This window comes from Podarcis bocagei (assembly GCF_964188305.1).
Source record: "Podarcis bocagei genome assembly, chromosome: 2".
NCBI classification, from domain to species: domain Eukaryota; kingdom Metazoa; phylum Chordata; class Lepidosauria; order Squamata; family Lacertidae; genus Podarcis; species Podarcis bocagei.
The window spans coordinates 58623347-58644340 of record NC_138126.1 but is presented as its reverse complement, the minus strand read 5'-3'; the positions used below and the strand labels follow the sequence as shown (position 1 = coordinate 58644340).

The following is a 20994-nucleotide window of genomic DNA, read 5'->3' as shown; positions in this document are numbered from 1 at the left end:
TATATGTGTTTCTTTCATAACAAAATCTGGGGTGAGGGTTGTTTTCTAACAAGGCCCAAATACTATTTAGAATACTTACCATAAAGATAACTTATTACAGTTAACAGAAATAATTGGATCCATCAGTCAGTTTCTCTATGTAGGGGGGGTAGCAGGGAGAGAGGATTACATGCACAGATCAGCCGCAGTATAGACTTTTGATTGCTTCCTGCGTGCAAAAAGGATAAATCTAAATATCTACCATCTGTGCATATAGGCACCCAGACCAACCAAGACAGGATGTGCACCATTAAGTGCATTTCCCATTAACCTGCACTGTATGAAGATGCATATTCTCTGGGCATTACAAGTTATACATACCTTGTTTGCCTGACTACATCTTCAAAGCGATGGAGTTTGAACCATGTAAACACAAGCTCTATAGTATCTGCCTTGATCTATGTGATATTTCAACCTGAGTTCACTGATGGGTGATTAGACTGGGAGGCAAGCCTCAAGTTTGAAAGCTACTACAGTGGTGCCCCGCAAGACGAATGCCTCGCAAGACGGAAAACTCGCCAGACGAAAGAGTTTTCCGTTTTGGAGGTGCTTCGCAAAACGAATTTCCTATGGGCTTGCTTCGCAAGACGACAATGTCTTGCGAGTTCCTGCTGGTTTTTTTCCCTCCCCCCCTTTTTCTAAGCCGCTAAGCCGCTTATCAGCTGATCCGATCAGCAGATAAGCCGCTAAAAGCTGCTAATAGCGCTAATCCGTCAATGGGCTTGCTTCACAAGACGAAAAAACCGCTAGACGAAGAGAATCACAGAACGGATTCTTTTCGTCTTGCGAGGCACCACTGTATTCTAGTCTGTCAGAGCACTGTCCCACAGAATGAAGGTAAGCTTTTTATCCACTAGATAAACTACTGACCATCCAGATATCATTGGACTATAACTCCTATCAGTTCTTAGCCTTGCCTTTTTCTTTTTGTGCCTGTGTGGGAGTTGGGAGTCTCAGCAACTTCTGGAGCATCACAGGTTAGCCTTAAAGGCAGGTGAAGTATGTCCTTTAGCAAAAATAAAACGAGGCAGTTCTTAGCTAAGTTAAGAAAATGAATGCAAGGTAAGTGGTCCATTCTTAACATAAAAAGGATTTGGCTGAGATATTTAGGTTAGAACTGCAGTCTTGGGAGCCAACTCATTTAGCAACAAGGAAGTGAGACAATTGCCTGCTATTGAATTGCCCATATAAATAGTACAAATTGTTAAGATTCAGTGGAATTGTGTCTTTCAAAGGTGCAGGAACCTTCAGTCACTCAATTTCTATCTAGTACCTTGCAACATCTCCAGGATCTCATATTAACTTCAGCATTTCTATGGACCATATCAAGCAGAAATCTATTGGGCATAAGAATGGCTAGAATGTGGAGGACTTTATAGGGTTGAAATAAAAGGATGAGGTAGGCTTAGTTAAAGGCGTAGAAGAACCAGAAGCTGCCTCCGAAGCCAAGTACTGTTTTTGGTGGATGCTGTCCAAAGCAACTCTTGGCTATGGGGGAAACATGCAGTGAGTGATAGAGGGTGTCTCCCCCCACTTCTCATTCTGCTTTTCCTTCTTTGTGGGGAAAGAGAGAGGCATCTCTACATTTTCATTCTGTGCATAGAGAAGCGACTTTCGTCAGCACATGTGAATGACTTGAGTGTGTCTATATACATATGGATATATATTTTTTTCCAAAATGTATCTAGTAAAATAATGTTTAAATATGGGTTGCAGAAATTAGATACTCTGTAATTAATCTAAGATGTAATGGATTTTACAGTTTAAGGAACCAATTGTTGGTTTTAAATAAGTTCTGTGCTAAAAATAAATAAATACTCTGATTATGGTTGGCGTGCATTTTCATCACTCTTAACAAAGATATGCCTATAGATGATCAGCTGATAGGCTGTTTAATATTCAGCATCTTCATCACATACCAGAACACTGTGCCGGGAGAGGCTTAACTCTCATGCCATGACCCAACTTAGCAATAACCACTCCAGGCAAGGAAAAACAAGGCAATTCTCCTCAAGTACACAAGACGGAGCTGCATTCTATTCCTATTTTTGCTTCAGTTTCTACATTAAAGTTGGGCTGTGCCAGTTCCTCCAGGGTGAGCAAAAAGTTGGTTTCAGCAGCTGGTGAGAAAAAAAGGAAACCTACACATAGCAAATATGGGAAATAGTGCTAATTATTCATGTGTATACATACCAATGCAAAAGCAAACTTTATGTTTATTCCATAATCTCATTTTGCTGTAATTACCTGTCAGCATAGTGATGCATTCTACTTTCATGGGCATTAAGTGTAGCACAAATAAATACTGTGGGGAGAGGATAATGCTGGTGACTTTCCTTTGAGAATTCTGAATCGTAATCCAGCTAAAAGGAATGAAGGTATGTTGCAAAGAAATACCTATGTAATGTAAAATGTGTGTTGCACACTTTACTTCAAAGGTCCCACACTGCACTAAGGATTTTTATGTCTCCACCATGTGAGGCTTATAATTTGTATATTAAAACATTTCCCTTTCTAGCGTTTGGCTCCAATCTCCCGCTCCAAATGAGTGTCTCTCAAATACGCTTGTAAATTGCCTTTGGCAAGCAAATATGCATTCCTAGGTGCCCCTGAAAATGGCTGGTCTGCAGGACCTGCATCTTCCAGATTAGTGGGAGTGCCCTCTTGCCCAACACACACATATTCTAGACGTGGCACAGCTGCCACGCACGTGGGGCATCTCCCGTTTCAGACCAATGTTTATTGCTGCTGTTGCTACAGCCGCTACTACAAATTTCTTCTCCTCGCTATGGCAGGCCGATTTTGAAACCCTGAGCTCACGATTTGGATGACCCTTGTGCATCCTTTGGATTAATGGCAGCCCACTTAAAGCAGGCCTTATATTTTACCCGCGAGGCCCGGAGCTGCCACTGGTCTCCCGCAGTTGGGCTCCGGTCCCACTTGCGCTCCTATTGCTGCAATGCCGCCACCTCCTAACCAAGAGGCTGCTCGTTCGTAAAGAGGAAGAACTGGCTCCTAACAAACGCCAGCTTCCGGCTCGGGGATGGGCCCTTCCTTCCACACGTGCACTTGCCCCTCTGCGCTTCAAGGGCCGTGGGAAGCACAGCCCGAGGCGGGCCGGCAGTGGTGACGGCGCGAAATCGTGCCCGAAACAAATATGGCGATCTCCGCCTCCTTACACCTTTGCCGTAAACTGCTAGGGCTCCGCCGCTGGGCACGCTTGGCGCTCAAAGTGCGCGACGACTGCCTGTTTTCATTCGGAGGCGGCTTGTCCAATCGGCGGCCGCCAACTCTACTGTCCCGAAAGCCCGCCTGGCCAACCGGGAAAGGGAGCGTGGAGACTTGCAACGGAGCGCTCCAATGGCAGCCTCGTACGTAGCAGGAAGAGGGGCAGGGCAGCCAATCGGGTTGCGAGTGGGCGGCGAGCGTGTCGTCAAGGTGCCGGCTGTGGAGGGGCTTTTTTCAGTAAGAGCCGAGCGAGCGGCCGAGGCGGGAGGTAAGAGGGAGGATGCGGGCAGCCAACGGGCTCTGGGCGGCGCTGGCCTTGATCCTGCTCCCTGGGGAGAGCCACGCTCTGCGGGAGGGAGACTGCGAAGGTGAGTCGCCGTTCCCGCGCGGATGGTCTGGGCAGCGGAGGGCGGAAGGGGCCCCCGGGGCTTCGCGGAGGGAGGGAAGGAGGGAGCGCGTTGCTGGGGTGGCCAGGTGGCAACGGCGCCTCCCCTTCACGAACACGGCCTCCCCTTGGCTTGGAAACCGGAGGCGAGTCTTGCCTCAGCCGCTGCTTCCACGCTTCTTTCCCCGGCCCGGTGCCGCTTTCCTCTCAATGGGAGGGACGCTGGACCCCCCACATCGCAAGGCTGCCATGGGGAAGGAGATGCCCTTGTAGCTGCCAGCCAGGGAGTCGGTTTGAACCAAGAAGGCGAGCATCAGTCAGGGGCTTTGGAGAAGAAGGGGGGAGGGGGTTCAAGTGTCCTGCTTGCTCTGTCGCTGTGAAGCCCATTGAGAAGATGCAGCTGCCAAAGGGGTTTCCCCAGAAGCTGCTTATATAAGGAGTAGGGATAGACCCACATGTCTTGTTGTAGCTTTGAGGTCACCATTACTGCAGTGGGGACTCATGGTAGTTGTCAGGGTCCTGCTTCCATAATGAAGAAGTGGGGTTGATCCCTTGTTGCTGCTGCTAGCAAAGGAAGGGCGGTTCAAATGATTGTGCCAGGTTTTGGGCTGTATGCTCCTGCCCCTGAGTTGGGAGCTTCCAGGGAAGCCCCCCTCAGCTTCCTGCTGCTGGGAACTATACACTTGACGCTGGTGTGTGGGTGGGGGCCTTTTCTGCTGTGGCACCCTAGCTCAGGAATGTCTTTCCTTCTGAAATTCCTTTGCTCCCACAGACTACTGGCACGCAGGCACTAGGTGGAAATCAGACTGGCTTTTCAGACTCTGGGGCATCAGTGCTTTTTATGTTTGATATTAATGTGTTCCCTTTTTCTCCTTTGGATATGCGTTTTAAGCAGGCTATGCTTTAATGTGACCTGCCCAGAAGTCCTAGGATGTGGGTTATAAGTTGCCTAAACAATCTCTTACCTCATTCCTTTCTGCAGTCGTGACCTTCAGATTGATACTAAGTAGGATACGCTGTGAATTATATCTACAGTGTTATATAGTCTCTATAATTGTAATGGCATGTATGGGTCCTCCCTTGTATGACTTAGTAAATGGTTACACCCACAGGCTGAAGGTTTCCTCTACGGTACTTATGATCCTGGTTACACACTAATGCAGAAGACTCTGTTCCAGGATTTCTAACTGTTCAACCCTTAACTGAATGAGCAGCAGATTGAGGAGCTGCTTTTATTTATGTATATTTGTTTCATGACTTGACTGAAGCCAAAGTTTGTTTCTGGAACCAGTTTTCAATACAAAGTTTCATCCTTGGAACACAAGGAATAATAGTGTTTTTAATCATGTGCAGAGTGCTGCTAATTCATGGTTGATAACACACAACCATTCTGGGTTGTATTATTTTCCCTAGAATTTCTGCATTTCAGAAATCAAACACATCTCAGCTATAGTCTCCTGATCGTAACAGAGAGAATATGGCTCAGCCAAGGCAAAAACATCTTATAAGGCAGAGGTGATGCCCCAGTCCAGGTGGCTGACACCATCCGCCTCCCCGCCCCTCAAATTCTCCATTAATTTTGGCAGTGGCAGCAAAAAAAAGGTATCACATTAGGGTGGCTAGATCTAGCATCTTCTACACTAGTGTGTTGGCTTTCGATCTGCTATGCTTCGTTCATTTTGTGTAAGTTAAAAAGAAGAGAGGAGAATTTCAGGGAAGAAGTTCATTTCAGCATTTTATCTCCTTCACTTTACAGTGTGTGTTTCATTCTTGGGAAGATTCTACCAGAGCCTAAAGGAGAAGAATGTTGAGTTCACACCAAACAGTATTGAAAAAGAACTTTTAAAATCCTGTAAAGAAGCAAAGGGCAAAGAGAACCGTCTGGTAAGTATTTGTAACTGGGTTATGTATTTAAAACATTTTTACCTCATTCTTCAGCTGAAAAGGCAGTTTGTGCAGCTAATTAAAATGAGAGTCCCTCTGCACAGGCTTAGTTTTTTTAAAAAATGCCATGTGACAGTTGAAGGAGGGAATGTTCATTGGAGCTGGTCAAGTTCTGGTCGTAATTGGAATAAAAAACATAACTTAAGACAAAGAGGAAATAGTGAATACACCTGTCTGTCTGTTTGTATCTATTTCCAACAATTTATAAATGGGTTCACACTGTAGTTTCTAAGCTGCCTACAATAATGATACAGAAGAGATACAATCAGTTCAAATTAGGCATACAAAAGTTGCTTAATGTGCTGGCTGAAATAAAAAGGGCTTCACTAAGCACTGAAGGTTTAGTGGGGAAGAGGCCTATCTAACCTCAGCCAGGAGGTTGTTCCATAGAGTTGGGCCCACAATACTAAATGCACAGCTTCTTATAAGACACCTGTATTGCGCTGACAAAGTATTGCGCTCAAGCACCACTGAGATTCTTATAAGAAATTCTTATTTAATAAATTTAGAAAAGTGTTGCAGTCATCCAACTTAGATGTAAGTGGGGCATATGTAACAAGGCGTAGACCTGTTTTTTGTTTTGTTTTAAAGAGTGCAGCTGCCACACAAGCCTGTGCAGAAGTGCTTCTCTAACAGTAGTCACCACCTGGGCAGCTGAGAGCAATGCTCTTTCCAAGAGGCCTCCCAAACATGGACCTGGTTTTTCCAAGAGCTGATAGCCCTGGGGAAAATACATTCTATGCCTAGTCTCTGAAAACATTTTTATTTAACCAACAGCTCTTTTGTCTTGTCAATTTTAATTTTAAACGTCAACCTTGGTGTGTATGCCAATATCCAGACCAAGGTGAGCACTTTGTTAGTATAAGCACTTCTGCTTGCCTGATGGCACAATCTCCCCTCTTCCTCCATTGAACCCCAATGTGTTGTTCTGGGGATTCTCCCAATACACACACACACACACACACACACACAGCCAATTGGAAGGAAAGGCTGGGGAAGACCTGTTGCACTAGCAAAAGTCTGTGTGGGTTTCCAGTAGCAGGACTGGTTAGTTTGAATCCGGCCCCTTCGCTGGATTCATACATTCTTTGCTCATTTCAAATGCCAAGTCAGGACCTAACTGATTTCCCTTCAAGGTCCACTTGAATGGTGAGTCAGTAGCTCATTAAATCAACCCACAACAAAGTAGAAAGTGGGTTGCACTGGAAACGAGCATACACACGAAGCAAAGCCAGGACTCTGCAATTAACTGCAAGTTGTCTCAAACCATGGAGTGTAATATGTCCGCTTGATGTCTTTGTTATAAGCAAGTAGTGGGGCTTGATACTGCTTGGGACTAGGTACAACTCAAGACAGTGTGAGGTACATCCTCCCCTTGCTATTGACAGACAGATAAATGTGGTTGTGCTCTTTCTCCAGTTACCACCAAGCTGCAATGAGGGGAGGAAGAATATAGGAAGCTGCCTTATACCAAGTCAAATGATTGATCTATCTAGCTCAGCAGCAGTAGGGAACGTCTACCCTGTGAGCCTAATTAGGCCTAGCAGGGGCCCTAATTTGGCCCCTGATGTTCCTCCCCCCCCCCTCAAACCATGGCCACTTGCCTCACATATGATATCATATGTGTCATTATCTGTGGGGCATGTAAAGATAGTAGCTGCAAAAGAATATTTGGAAGGTTAAAGTACATCTGATTGATCCTTGTTAACCACTGTCATGGGGGACTGGCTGCACTAGGAAGTTCCCAACAGAAATTCCCTAATGCAGTCTCCTTCAAAAAACAGCTCTTGGCACTATTAGCCAATCGGTGCTGACAGCCATAAAAGGGACTCAGCAAACCCCTTTGCTGGCATCAGGTAATTGACTGGTGGGTGGCCCAGCTGTCGAAGTTGACCTTTGGAGAGAAAGGGACCCAACCACTAGGCATCTCCACTCCCAAGTCTATGTTGACTGGTAGTGGCAGTTCAGGGATTCACACAAGGAGCATTTCCAGCCCTACCTGGAGACACCAAAGATTGAAACTGAGATCATCTGTGTACAGAGCAGATGATCACCCTCCCCATAGAGCAGGGGTGGGGAACCATTTGGCACTGGTGGGCCAGATCTTTATCTCCCCCAGCCCAGCCCCATGGGCCAATTTTTATAGATGGGCAGGACCATCCACCTGCGAATCATGCAGCATCATTACCATGTTGGGTGATTGGAACCTGTCAAAGTTCACCTGCAAATGTAGGGGGAAATGGTTAAAAGGGCTTGGTCAGTCCCATGCTCAGTGATTCTAAAGTGGTAGACAATGAAGTGGGATGGCAGAAGCAGAGATGGGCTGGGTTAGAATGGTTCTGTGTTTCTCTTGGGGTTCTGAGGCCAAATAAACTTCTTGTGTGAATTGTAAGGACAGGAGACCTAGTTGTGTCTATGATGCCTGCTCTCACAAATATATCCTTTTTAGATTAAAAAATAGTCTGGAAAAGCCAGGTGACCCATAATCAAATAAGTCATGTTGATCCATTAAGAAGATTGGGGAGCCTGTGGACCTCCAGACATTGTTGGACTGCAACTCCCATTGTCACAAACCACTATGGCAATTGGTCACAAATGATGGAAGTTGTAGTCCAGCAACATTTGTAGGACCACATGTTCCCATTCCAGATCTAGGTGGCTCTGAATGGTGTGATTGATCTTGCATATTTCCTGTAAAGAAAAAGCAGGAACTCCTTGGAGCACTAAAAGTTCCTAATTAAGCTAACAGCCAGCACTTTCCTGTGTGAGACAAATTCTTCTGAAAAGGTTCAACCAAGAAGAAATTATCTTAAAATCATTGCCTGACCTCTCATTTTCTATTCATTCCCTTCTAGTGCTATTACATTGGAGCAACCAGTGATGCAGCCACTAAAATAACTAATGAGGTGTCAAAACCCCTAAGTAATCACATCCCTGTTGACAAGGTTTGTGAGAAGCTGAAGAAGAAAGATAGTCAGATCTGTGACCTGAAATATGGTGAGTATAAGCAGATTACGAGTGATCGTTACTTTGCTCCTTGATATCTTCCTTATGTAGAGAGAGCAAGAGTGCTAAAGTTACTGGCTGCGTTGTGGTAGAGAGGACTTGTGCTGTCATCTTGAGTTAGCCTGGCAGTGTGCCCCATTGGAGAAAGTGCAACTTACTTCCAAGTAAAAGATAAGCTCTTATGCATATCAGTTAGATAAAACTTTTTCTCCAGGAGCAGAGCAGGAATGGACGATCTGTGGCCCTCCAAATGTTGGGACAACAACTTCTGTCATTCCTGACCATTGGCCATATTGGAACTGATAAGAGTCCAACAACATCTGGAAGGCCACAGATTTCCGCCTTGCTATAGAGGATCATCGTCTAATTTATCTAGCTATTGGGTTTTTCATAGACAGTAGTTTTATGGTGAGGATGCTGAACTGTGACAATGGACTGATCAGATTTCAGACAAAAGGTTGAGCTAAGTTGCATATAACGGACAAATTATGGTTTATCTGTCAGCTCCCACCAACAGACTTTCATTTTAGCTAATATATTCCAACCAGGCAAAGTATGCTTTGTCACAAACCAGGGAATTGGAGTACATAGTTGAAAGATAATCTGCACATGGCCGTTGTGTCCAGTTGGGGCTGTTCGCTTGTTGCCTAGGGATGTCTGAGATGAAGGGCAGCACACTCTTGCTTCTGACATCAGTCACTGAGCCAAGGGCCACTAGGCCACTTCCCTTGCCTCCAGGAAGAACTCCAGTGCAAAATACCTCAGTGATTGCTTGACCTCTTATATTCCAGCTCCCATCACTGCGTTCATCTGCAATAGTGCTCAGTGTACAGCCCGTTAACTGCATTCTGTTCTCGACTCCTACTATACATTCGAGTGTCTTATCTTCCCCAAGTATAGATATTATCTGTGAAAACTTGTGCTCTTAATGAAAGTAGTCTCTAGGAGGTGCTATGACTTGTACTATTTCAGCTATGTGATAGCCATGTTTTGTGTCTAAGGCTGCATTCCTATGATACTTGAACTGGGAACAAATCCTCCTGAAATTTCTGAATTGTGGTCAGTTAAAATTGTGGACTAACAATGCTTCATACAGTAATATGCCCTTCTCTTTATCAGATAAACAGATTGACTTGAGCACTGTGGACCTGAAGAAACTGAGAGTCAAAGAATTGAAGAAGATTCTAGATGACTGGGGTGAAACATGCAAAGGCTGTGCAGAAAAGTCAGATTACATTCGGAAAATCAATGAACTGATGCCTCAGTATGCACCAAAAGCAGCCAGTTCACGGACAGACCTCTGACCACCACAGTGGCCTCTAGATCATTAGCAAATCAAACACAAACTATGTTAATCTTTCTTTTTTCTTTTCTGGAAAGCTGTTTTTGTAACTTATTTAACTGGGTTTCAAGTGTCAAAGTGAAGCGGTTCTTGCAATGCTGGTTCAACTGCCTCGTCGTGTCTCAAGTTTTTATTTCTTTTGTCTCCAGTTTATGTTTAAGACATCGACGTATGTATGGGATTTTTGAAATAAAAGTTAAGAAAGCCAGTCTTGTCAGTTGCATTAATAGGATTTGTATGCATTTTATGCAAGTCTGGCTGATGCCAACACAGATCCTTACTTCGTACTTGGTGCTTTGAGATTTAGGACTCATCTACACTTCCATTTGCTCCGCCGCTTTCCCCTGGGGAAACCTGCTTTTTACCAATGAATCGGAACAAACTGCAATCAGGTTTTCCACAGATTGCATTTGTTCTGATTCAGCAGGTTTTTCCAGAGAAAGCTGTGAGGGAAACAAGTAATTGCTTGGACCTGTGGTTTCACAGGAGAAGCAGAATACTTATTGGACCCATGCTTTTAGGAATGGGATGAGTGAGAATGGGTGAGCCCTAATAATAGCCATGTTTTGATAAAATGCTGATCTATGGGCTAGTGTGGCTTCTGAGATACCTGCTCTCCTGACTAATGCCTTGTAAAATCTCTGCATTTTGCTACTTCACATCCAGGTGAACATGTGTGCTATATTTGGTCTTTGGATTATTGCATGGTCTTAAAAGTATTTGAGAGCCAGTTGGTGCTACCTGAAGTTGTTAAAAAAACGGTACTTTGCTTTCAGAAATTTAAGCCCCTGATCCTGTACAGCTTTACAATCAGCCTGAGTGCTGTTTTTCTACAGCTCTGAGGTAAACTGACACCATCTATGCAAGATAACTTCCTTGTATTCCGATTCTGTATTTACAGTTGTCAATACAGTACTGAATACAATCCTGACCAGCTACATCTATGTAAGGCAGCTGAATCCGGAATACGTAGCTTCTGTATATCCATGATATAATTAAAAAAATGGGTAGGGGTTGATTTCGGGTTCACTCATGCTCGGAAAGCTTTTTGGCAACTTCAGTTCGTAAGTAAAAGAAGCAGTTAATATATACCAATGTAATAAAAGAGTGTGTTGTACCAGGTCATTTATGGAGACACCTTTAAATGACCATCCACACAAAACGCAGCTGTGAGCTAAACCCTTCATATATGGGTGGCTGCTACCAAAATCTCAATTCTCACCAAAGGTTGGCTAAAAACAGCATCATAGAGAAAAATATATTGCTCTTGAGAAAAAAATCATGTTTTAAACTACATGAACTTTAGGGCAGTTACTGTTGACAAATTACCCACCTGCATAGCCTCCCCCACCCCACAGAAAAGTGTTTTTGAAAAGTACATCATATATTTAAACTTCTGTTACAGCACAATCTCATGCACATTTACTGTTTTATGTGCTACATCTCTGATCTCTGCTAGGACAAAATAACTGGACAGCATGGTTCTGAAGGGGCCTGCAGTATTTTTGTATATATTTTTAATCAAGGTAATACAAAATGAAAGGATTTTGACTTTTTTAAGCATATCCTTAGCTATATCCAGTGTCTGAAACTCCCATTGTTCTAGGTGCATTTTGTGACAATGAATTTCATTAGTTTTTGAGTTCTGGGTGCAGTACTGCGCTTAAGATTTCAGATTAGAACTGGAGAGTGGAAGGAAAGGAGGACCTTTTTCTGCCTCCCCACTTCCAGCTATTCTGAAGACTGGAGAAGAAACCCTTTAAAGAATATTAGGGGGGTGGGCAGGAGAAGGACTAGACATGTGAAAAATGAACATATTTTAGCTGCAGTTCATTTATTCTCAGCTTTGTATTCTTGTTATTTAAAAAGTGCGCCTAGACATTTCATTGTTGCACCCATAACCTAGGTTTAAGGTGCCATTTAGCTTCTGGTTCTCATATCTGTTTCTAACACTATGTTTGAATAGATGAAAAAGGCAGCGTGGCTCCTTTACGTAACAAGTTTTATCCTGTGCAGTTGTAGGCAAAACAGTCAGCATCTTTTCTACTTTCTACGTACGGAACATGGATATTAACTACCGTTGCAGCAATATAAAAGTTTCCTTGTTTTTGCAGCTTCTGCCAGCACATTTTATTTTAACGGCATGTAATGCAAGTGCTATTTGTGAATTCACGTTTGCCCTTCAAAGCTCAGAGACCAGTTGTTTTGCACGTGTGCGCGATCGCCGGTTGCTCCCTTCCTCCGTCTAACAGCCGCTCGTCGAAGGCTGCGCGCTTTGGCCGAGAGAGGGAAAGTGGCATCCGCTTTATTTCTACTTGCAGAAAAGGGAGAGGACCAGAGGAAGGGGGAAAGCCCTGGCCTTCCTGCTCTCACTTGCTATGCACTTTCTACTCCTCCCTCAGCCTGAGCGGCAGGTAAGTCCCGTGGAGGCGGGAAAGGCGGCAACGCCCGGCCGGGAACACGGAGCAGCTTTGCTCCTCGCCTCCCCGTCCTCTGCCGGCCGCCGGGCGGGCGCAAGCAGGAGGGGCTTTCGGGCGGCGGCCGCGGCGTCCAGCCGGAGCCATTACGGACGCGGCCCGTCGCTCGGCTGGCTCGGGGCGGGGTCGCGGGCTGATGACGTCGTCGGCGCGCACGGCGCGGCAACTGGGCAGAGCCGCCTTTGCTCGTTCCCTTTTGTCCAAGATGGCAGCTGCCGCCAGAGGCGCCTCCTGAATCGCGGGCCCCGGAGCCATGAAGCGGGCGAGCGAGCGGGATTCCAGCCCGGCGGGGTCCGGGGGGACGCGGGGCGCCTCCTCGGCCAAGAGGCCCCGTGAGCGGGAGCGCGAGAGCAGCGGCGCCAGCGGCGGGAGCAGCAGCCGGCGGGGCCCGCACCGGAGCTCGGGCGCCTCCTCGTCGTCGTCCTCTGCCTCCGCCTCCGCCTCGTCGCGCAGCGGCCGGGACAAGTCGGCGGCGGGAGGCTCCAGCTCGCGCAGCCACCGCGGGGAAGAGCGACCCGGAGGCGGAGGCGACTCCAACCACCGCGGGGCCGCCTCGTCCAGCGCCAGGAGCAGCAGCAGCCAAGCCGCCTCCGCCGCGGTGCCGCCGCCCCCGTCCTCCTCCTCGTCCTCGTCGTCTTCTTCGCGGGCGCTGGGGGCCGCCAAGGCCAAAGTGCCTCTGGCCGCCGTGGTCGCCCCGTCTCTGCTGCTGGGCGGGCCTTCGGCGGTGGCCGCGCCGTCGCTGCTTTTGGCGCCGGGGCTCGGACTGACGGCCGGGGTGGGGCTGGCCGGGGATCCCCCCGGCTCCAGCGAGTACAAGACCCTGCTGGTGAGTGGCCTGGGCCCGGCCCTCCCGGACCAGCTTCTGGAGGACGGTCTGTTCCGCCAGTTCCAGAGGTTCGCTAGCGGCGGCGCCAGTGACATTAGCGTCAAGCTCTCCCATACCCCCGAGCTCGGCCGCGTTGCCTATGTCAACTTCAGGCACCCGGCGGACGCCCGAGATGCTCGAAGGCATGCCAGAGCCCGGCAGCTTCTCCTCTACGATCGCCCCCTCAAGGTGGAGCCTGTGTACCTGCGAGGGGGCAGACGAAGCCGCACGCCCCCACCTACCCCGTCCCCTGAACCCATGGCTTTCCTGCCCCCAATCCATGGTGTTTATCCTTATAAACAGAGATCTCTTTCTCCTGTTGCCACCCCTTTGCTGAGAGAGCCCAGACCACGACATGCTGCCGCTGCAGCCTTTGCCTTGGAAGCTGTTGCCTTGGGTCTCTCTCGGGAGCGGGAGAGAGTGCTGGATTACTATGGACTGTACGACGAGCGCGGCCGTCCCTATGGCTATCCCATAGTGGCTGAAGAGGATCTTATGCCAGAGGATGATCAAAGAGCAACTCGTAATCTCTTTATTGGCAATCTGGACCACAGCGTCTCTGAGGTAGAACTGAGGCGTGCCTTTGAAAAATACGGCATCATTGAGGAAGTGGTGATCAAGCGCCCTGCAAGGGGCCAAGGTGGAGCCTATGCCTTTCTAAAGTTCCAGAACCTGGACATGGCACATCGAGCCAAGGTTGCCATGTCTGGCCGGGTTGTTGGCAGGAACCCTATCAAAATTGGCTATGGGAAAGCCAACCCCACAACCCGACTTTGGGTGGGTGGTCTTGGTCCAAGTACTTCCCTAGCTGCCCTTGCTAGGGAATTTGATCGCTTTGGAAGCATTAGGACTATTGACTATGTGAAAGGGGACAGTTTTGCCTACATTCAATATGAAAGTTTAGACGCTGCCCAGGCTGCCTGTGCACAAATGAGGGGCTTCCCTTTGGGTGGGCCAGACAGGAGACTTCGAGTGGATTTTGCCAAAGCTGAGGAGGCACGCTACCCTCAGCAGTATCAACCTGCACCACTGCCTGTACCCTATGAATTGCTACCTGAAGGCTACAGCAGGCACAGGAGTCTAGAGCAAGACTTAAGGGTGAGAGACAGGACTCCTCCTCATCTCCTCTACTCAGACCGGGAAAGGGGCTTTTTAGAGGCTGATTGGACCAGCCCTGTCAAAAATGCAGAGCGCAGAAATAATTTGGAGACCTACAGTCAGTCAGCACGCAGCCGAAGTGGAGAACGTTGGGGCAGCGATAGTGACCGAAGCGTGCTCAAACCATGGGAGGAAAGGCGTAAACGCCGTAGCCTTTCCAGTGACCGAGGGAGAACTGCCCATTCGCCCTATGAGGAGAGAGGCAGGACAAAACCTGGTGGGCCAACTTTAGATCGCAGCCCAGAGAGGGCTCGGAAGGAGAACCACACCACAGAGTCTGCCACGGAGAAAGAGCAGAATAACTCCCTGCAGAACAACCGGCATGCATCAGAGGAGAAGCCTCACCGTGAAACATCTGATCCTCAGCCTAAGAAAAGGGACAGCGAACGCAATCATCGAACTGCTGAGGCTGAATCAAAGACTCATGAAGAGTCCAAATCTGAAACAAAGAAATTAAAAAGCTTATCAGATTATGCCCACACTCTGCAGCTTGCCTGGAATGGGCTACTTGTCCTGAAAAACAGCTGTTTCCCTACATCTATGCACATCCTTGAAGGCGACTTGGGGGTTATCAATGGGCTTCTGAAAGACCACTTGTCTGGTGGAAAGCTCACACAGCTCAAGATCGCCCAGAGACTTCGGCTTGACCAGCCCAAGCTGGATGAAGTAACTCGACGTATCAAGCAAGGAAGCCCTAATGGCTATGCTGTGCTGCTGGCTACCCAGACTGCTCAAGGAGCAAGCACTGAAGGGGCCGTCCCTGTGGTAGAGCCTGGCTTGCAAAGACGGCTTCTCAGGAATCTGGTCTCTTACTTGAAACAAAAACAGGCTGCTGGGGTGATCAGCCTTCCTGTGGGAGGGGCGAAGGGTAAAGACAGCACAGGCATGCTTTATGCTTTCCCTCCTTGTGAATTCTCTCAGCAGTACCTCCAGTCCGCACTAAGAACATTGGGAAAGTTAGAAGAAGAGCATATGGTGATAGTGATAGTCAAAGACACTGCCTAGTATTTACTCTCTGTCTCCTCTCCTTCCTCCCTCTTTGCTGATTCCATATTTCTTTGTATCTCACACAGCCTGGTTGCTTTTAAGGCCAATTTTTTTGAGCGAGGCTCCAAAAGTCCTCCAAAAAATTCTACAATTTAATTAGTTTCTAATTTTAATACCATTTTAATCCCATTTTGTTTTAATATGTGACACTGTCTGCTGTGTTATTATTTTTTAAATGTATGGAAAGTTGTCAGTAAAGCCTTGTTCACTGATGGATTTTTAACTTTGTGCAGTGTCCTGGTTTCTGTAGTCTGCCAATGGCTGGTTCCAATAGATAAAGCAAATAACGTACTTCAGACAGTTCTTCCTTTTACTGCTGTTCAACACTATTATACCAGTTTTGTGCTATTTTGATTTCTTTGATAGTTGAAGTCTGCTTGCTTCTTCTCTCTGTGTTTAGGTAGTTAATGCCAGAATTTTTTTAAAAAGGTGGGAAAGGTAATGGTATCCATTATTGGACCAACCTTTTCTTGGTGGATGAGAGCTTTTGAGACGATTGTAGCCAAAGAACAGCTCTGTGAAGCTAAAAAGTTTTAGCAGTCCTCAACTCTTGGTGCAATAAAACATAGGCTGCACCATGGGTGCACCCCAACTCCTCTGTTAATTGTGTTTCCTGTTGGATTGATTATATTGCAGATTCAAAGTTACTCTTAGATTTTTCTGTTGAGTACGAACTATTGGCTACTCAGGAAGACAAATAACCAGGCAGTTGAGTAGGATCTGATAACAAAATCTAAATGATTATGTTCATCAGCTCCAGTGGCAAAAATAAACAATAAAAACTTGACCAAGTTGCCTGCTTATAGCGTGTGTCCTATATTGCAGTTATATACAGTTCTGCTTGTTATATACAGTAGGTTAGGCAGGTGGATGCACTGCTTTTTAGGACAAGGTGGGCAAATTCTGTCCGGCCTATTATTTGAGCACTCATTTTCTGGCATTGCTCTGGGATTAATTAGCACAGAGAATGAGGAGGTCCTCCTTCTATGAGGCCCACCTCCCTAGATAGCATTTCTTTTGGTCATAACCATTTTGGTACAGAAAATGGCACTCAGGGATGGAGAACCCATGGCCCTCCAGATGTTGTTGAACTGCAGCTCCCCTCATTCTTAACCGCTGACCGTGGTGGCTGGGGCTGATGGGCATTGGAGAGCCACCAGTTCCCCAGCCCTGACATACCTGGTGATGTGTAGCAAATACACAAACACTTTCTCACATGAGCAGATCATTGCAATTAGCAGTGTGTCCACACACATGCAGCAGGCTAGAGTTGTCACAGGGGATGTACATAGGAAAGCTGTTTTATGTGAAGTGGTCCTCGGGTAAAAAGGAGAAAGCATGAACTGTAAGAGATAGTCTAAGGAGGCGTGCGTGTATGCTGCGGTAAGAGTTTATGCCACATTCTGCACCAGGGTATGCCCACTTGTGTCTAAAATATGCAATTAATAAATAGATGTATGCACACTCACTTAGCTTGCATAATTCTCTTTCCGAGAGCTTGCTTTTCAAGGAATGTGGAATGTTTTGAAATAATGGACAGGGAGGATGATAGAAAGGTTTGAAGACAAGTAAGCTTGACAAGGTTACAGTGTAGCATCCCATATAGTGTCATATCCCATCCTGGACTGACATGTGCTGATCCACTTAACTGCTATGACCCTACACAGCCCCATCCGTGGTTGCAACCCTGTTCAGACCAAGGTCATAAATACTGAGACTTCGCCATTCTCTGCTTCTCTATCCTCCAACTATTACCAGTTCTCTTGTGCAGTGAAATTAGGGAAGCAGAGACAACACTAATGATTGGCAAATTATTATTTCTAAGCCAGCCATGTGGTGGTTAAAACATTTTTAGGATGTGTATTAAAGCATCCGAGAGAGGTAAGTTGTCAACGAATACAATTTTTAAATTTTGCCTCTGAAAGGTTACCTGCAAGAAATACCAGCTTGTGATTTAGAGGTTGCTCTCGTGTGAACTTCCACCCTCTCTCATTTGTTAGTGTTAGTTCTTTATTCTTTTTAACCACATTGTGAGTTGTTAAGATACAATTTTCCAGTAGTCTCACTAACCAAGCGACTAACATGATTAGAGCCCTCTCTTGCACAGCAAACGATGCTAGTAAATGTTGTTTAATGGTAGCCTTCTGTCCACTCTACTGTAAAAAGGGAACACGTGGGTGTACTGAGCAGGGTAAGTCCCATTTATGTATGCAATTTTTGTCTACTATTGGTTAAAAATCGTAAGTGGTCCAAAAAATAGTTCTGAACAGCTCTAAGATAGATGTAGGTCAGCCTCTGGCTCTCGAGATGTTGCTAGACCACAACTCACCAGCCCCAGCCAGCCTGGCTAATGGCCAGTCATCCTTCAGCGACTTTCGGAAGGCCAAAGGTTCTCCATATCCGCTCCAAAACGTTTAAATAGATGGATTTTGTTTGTGTGCTTCTAAATCTCTCTTTAGAAAAGTAGTCAACGTGTGATACAGTAAAATCAAGGAGATTATATATATATATATGCAAAAACATCAACTTTTTCTAGATTCTGAAGAATATTCACTTCACAAATGCTATTTGCAAAAGTTAACTTTGTAATATATTTTTGTTTCTAAACTTCTAAAATAAATGAAAAACACATTTTAGCCAGGTGGTAGGAAGAAACAGAAAAAGATGGGATCATTGTTCTGATCCAAGCAAATGGAAGTCTAAATGCAGACTCGCTAGTCCCATGAAACACAAGCATAGCCAAAGGAGAGTAGTAGTGAGGGTATGATTCCATTGCAGTTTTATCAAGCACAGACCTAAGACCATTGTGAACATTACTTCATCCTTTACCACCACCTATGTGGTCTAAATTTTATTTCTAAGGCCCGCAATGCAGTAAGTCAATCTGCTCCGTTATAAATGGAGTGGAGCCACAGGAAGAAAGGATAGAAGGTAGTTAAATCCATTTCCATGACTGGGTTGCAAGCAGGGCTTTCTAATAAATGCAACCATCCCAGTGACTATTTTACTCCAATTACTGGGAGAGGGTGAGTGACAAACCCAAGGCCGGTCCAGCAGATGTTTTGCATCGTGCAGTGCTCCCCGTTATAAATAGGTTCATGACAGGCAATACCAGAAGTTAGTAGCCTCTAAATTCCCTTGTAGCATCCAACCTCTGGGCTTAAAGGTGTACTTCACCAAAATAAAGTTGCCTATATATCTGCCACTAGTATTGTAGTTATTTGTTTAAACCGGGTGTGGGGAACCTTTGGCCTTCCAGCAGCTGCTGCTGCTGAGATATAACTCCCATCACCCCTGCACATTGGGCCAAGCTTGCTGGGACTGTTGGGATTTGTAGTTAAGTAACATCTGGATGTCCAAAGGTTCCCCACACCTGAGTTAGAGAGGACAAGCAACTCAACTTCATATGAAAATAGGCATTCTCTTTCCCTTCCCAGGGATGCAGTCCATCATTGCATGATAATATAGGAATCAGAACCCAGAAGAACTGGGGTGATTTCACATGATTTCACTGAACATGATCCTCCTGGGATAAACGTATGGACTGCTGTTCTTAAAAATCTTGTGTGAATAGTACTGATAGCATCACTCTCTTGAATGTCCAGATACATTCATGCACGTGAAGTCACACTTCTTATATGAATAACCCTGCCTTGGTCATGCATTCTGGTGCAAAGTAGCACTGAAGGCAGATTGAGGAGCCAGCAAACGCAACGAATGTATACTACAGCAGCTCGGAGCTACAAACAGACAGGACTTGGATTTTATTTATTTTTTTAATAAATACAATTTACATTAAAGAAAAAAAGGCCTTCGATTTGTAGTTTTCACACAAGGGCAGAAGGGAAAGGGAGAAAAAATAAAATTTTAAAATTCCAAACACAAAAATATGTAGGAAGGGGGTGAGGCGAGGAGCTTGTAAACTAGAGTCCTTCATCTCCAGCAATGGCAGATTCTGAGCAAGACAGAACGGGATCTCTAGTCTTCTGCCATGGCTACTATAGCAGGAACTCGCAGGGCTTTTGTCAGGAGTCATCAGACAAAAAAAAAAAAAAAAAAACCCCGAACATTTCACAGCAGGTAGCAACACATCCATTAAAAAATTATGTTCAAAATAAAAATCACCTACAGCTTTTACAATCCATGATTCAATCCCACCCTGCCTGCCACGCTTTTCAGTAAAAATGCCCTTTTTAAACTTATTTATCCCCCAGAAACTCGTCATAGTGACTAAACATTAGACGATTACAAATCCATACCCTCTTTATAATACCTGCCTGTTTTGTTTTTTATCCTTTTTTTTGTTTCATATAAAACTATTTCTGTTCTTTAGGAAAGAACTTTATACAAAGAAAATATATTGTGAAATATCTTCAGAACTCCCTGTGGAGAGTCATGTCTCAGCCTCAAAACCAAAAATAAAAAGGCAGAGAAAAATAAAGGTCAAGCCCCTGGGTCTCTTGGTAGGAAGGTTCCAGATGTGTCAGGAGCCTGCATCTGTCCACTGCAAGATCAGAAGGGCTAGAGTTCTTTAGATGGGTCTCCCAAGAATTAGGATATGAGCGGCTGCTCAGTATCACCTCCTGGATTTGGCCTCCTGGCTTCCGAGAACGGAGCTTTCCTGCTGCCAACATCCTGTGGGGTGGCCACTCCTCACTCATTCAGAGATAAGATTATGTCATCTTCCAAATCCAAATTATCTGAGCTGTCAGCTGGAAAGGGGACAAATGGGTTATTTGAGCAATGCAAAGTTTCATATGTCAAAAAGACACCAAGCAGGGTAACTTGTTCCAAGTCAATTACGAAAGACCATGCACAGGCACCCTTTAGAGTGGTATGCCATCTAGAAACCATAAACAATGTGCAAAACAGGACTGTTTCACCACAAGCCAAGGCACAGCTCCTCATTATAAAGAGAATACTTACCACCAGAGTGAGATGCCTTCAGGAATTACTGAAAACACTCTAGAGAATCAGTATGTAGCTCCAAAATCCTCTGTAGTGGGAGTAAAAGATGCAACGGGCACTAAAGCAAGGTGAGTTTCCAGAGACACAGCATGGGTACAATATATTGTTCCTAGGTTGAAGCGTATACTAAGTATTTAGGGAGAAAGGCAAGGACAGGGTTTAACGGACCAATGCAACCAGAGGAGAATGACTACCAAGGAGAGTCAGTTTAGACAAGCAGTTGCCACCTTACAATCAGCTGTCCTTCACAGCCACAAACACAGCTGAAGTAACTGCTTATTTCTATTATATCTTAAAAAGAAACTTTTTGGACTGTTTTTAAATACAATGGAAGTTTTAAAGACTTTCCAAACAAGGGAGAGTTACAGGTAGGTAGCCGCGTTGGTCTGCCATAGTCGAAACAAAATTAAAAAATTCCTTCCAGTAGCACCTTAGAGACCAACTAAGTTTGTTATTGGTATGAGCTTTCATGTCCATGCACACTTCTTCAGATACACTGAAACAGAAGTCACCAGACCCTTATATATAGTGAGAG

General features: G+C 45.7%; 3 protein-coding genes across 3 annotated transcripts in view; 2 read left to right on the top strand and 1 right to left on the bottom strand.

Moving 5' to 3' along the window:
- The first annotated feature begins 3476 nt into the window (after positions 1-3476).
- Positions 3477-10152, top strand: MANF (mesencephalic astrocyte derived neurotrophic factor). The gene is made up of 4 exons (XM_081178195.1): positions 3477-3635; positions 5409-5536; positions 8452-8593; positions 9722-10152. Exons 1-4 carry the CDS (start codon positions 3548-3550, stop codon positions 9904-9906), a joined length of 543 nt encoding a protein of 180 aa, XP_081034321.1. The 5' UTR covers positions 3477-3547; the 3' UTR covers positions 9907-10152.
- Positions 10153-12600: 2448 nt separating this feature from the next.
- Positions 12601-16959, top strand: RBM15B (RNA binding motif protein 15B). Its single transcript, XM_081184809.1, has one exon. It carries the CDS (start codon positions 12675-12677, stop codon positions 15447-15449), a length of 2775 nt encoding a protein of 924 aa, XP_081040935.1. The 5' UTR covers positions 12601-12674; the 3' UTR covers positions 15450-16959.
- Positions 16960-19232: 2273 nt separating this feature from the next.
- Positions 19233-20994, bottom strand: part of DCAF1 (DDB1 and CUL4 associated factor 1) — a 61712-nt gene continuing 59950 nt past the window's right edge. The window contains exon 24 of the mRNA XM_081177542.1: positions 19233-20203. Within this exon, the coding sequence (XP_081033668.1) occupies positions 20145-20203 (59 nt within the window). The 3' untranslated portion in view covers positions 19233-20144. The remainder of the gene's footprint in view (positions 20204-20994) is intronic.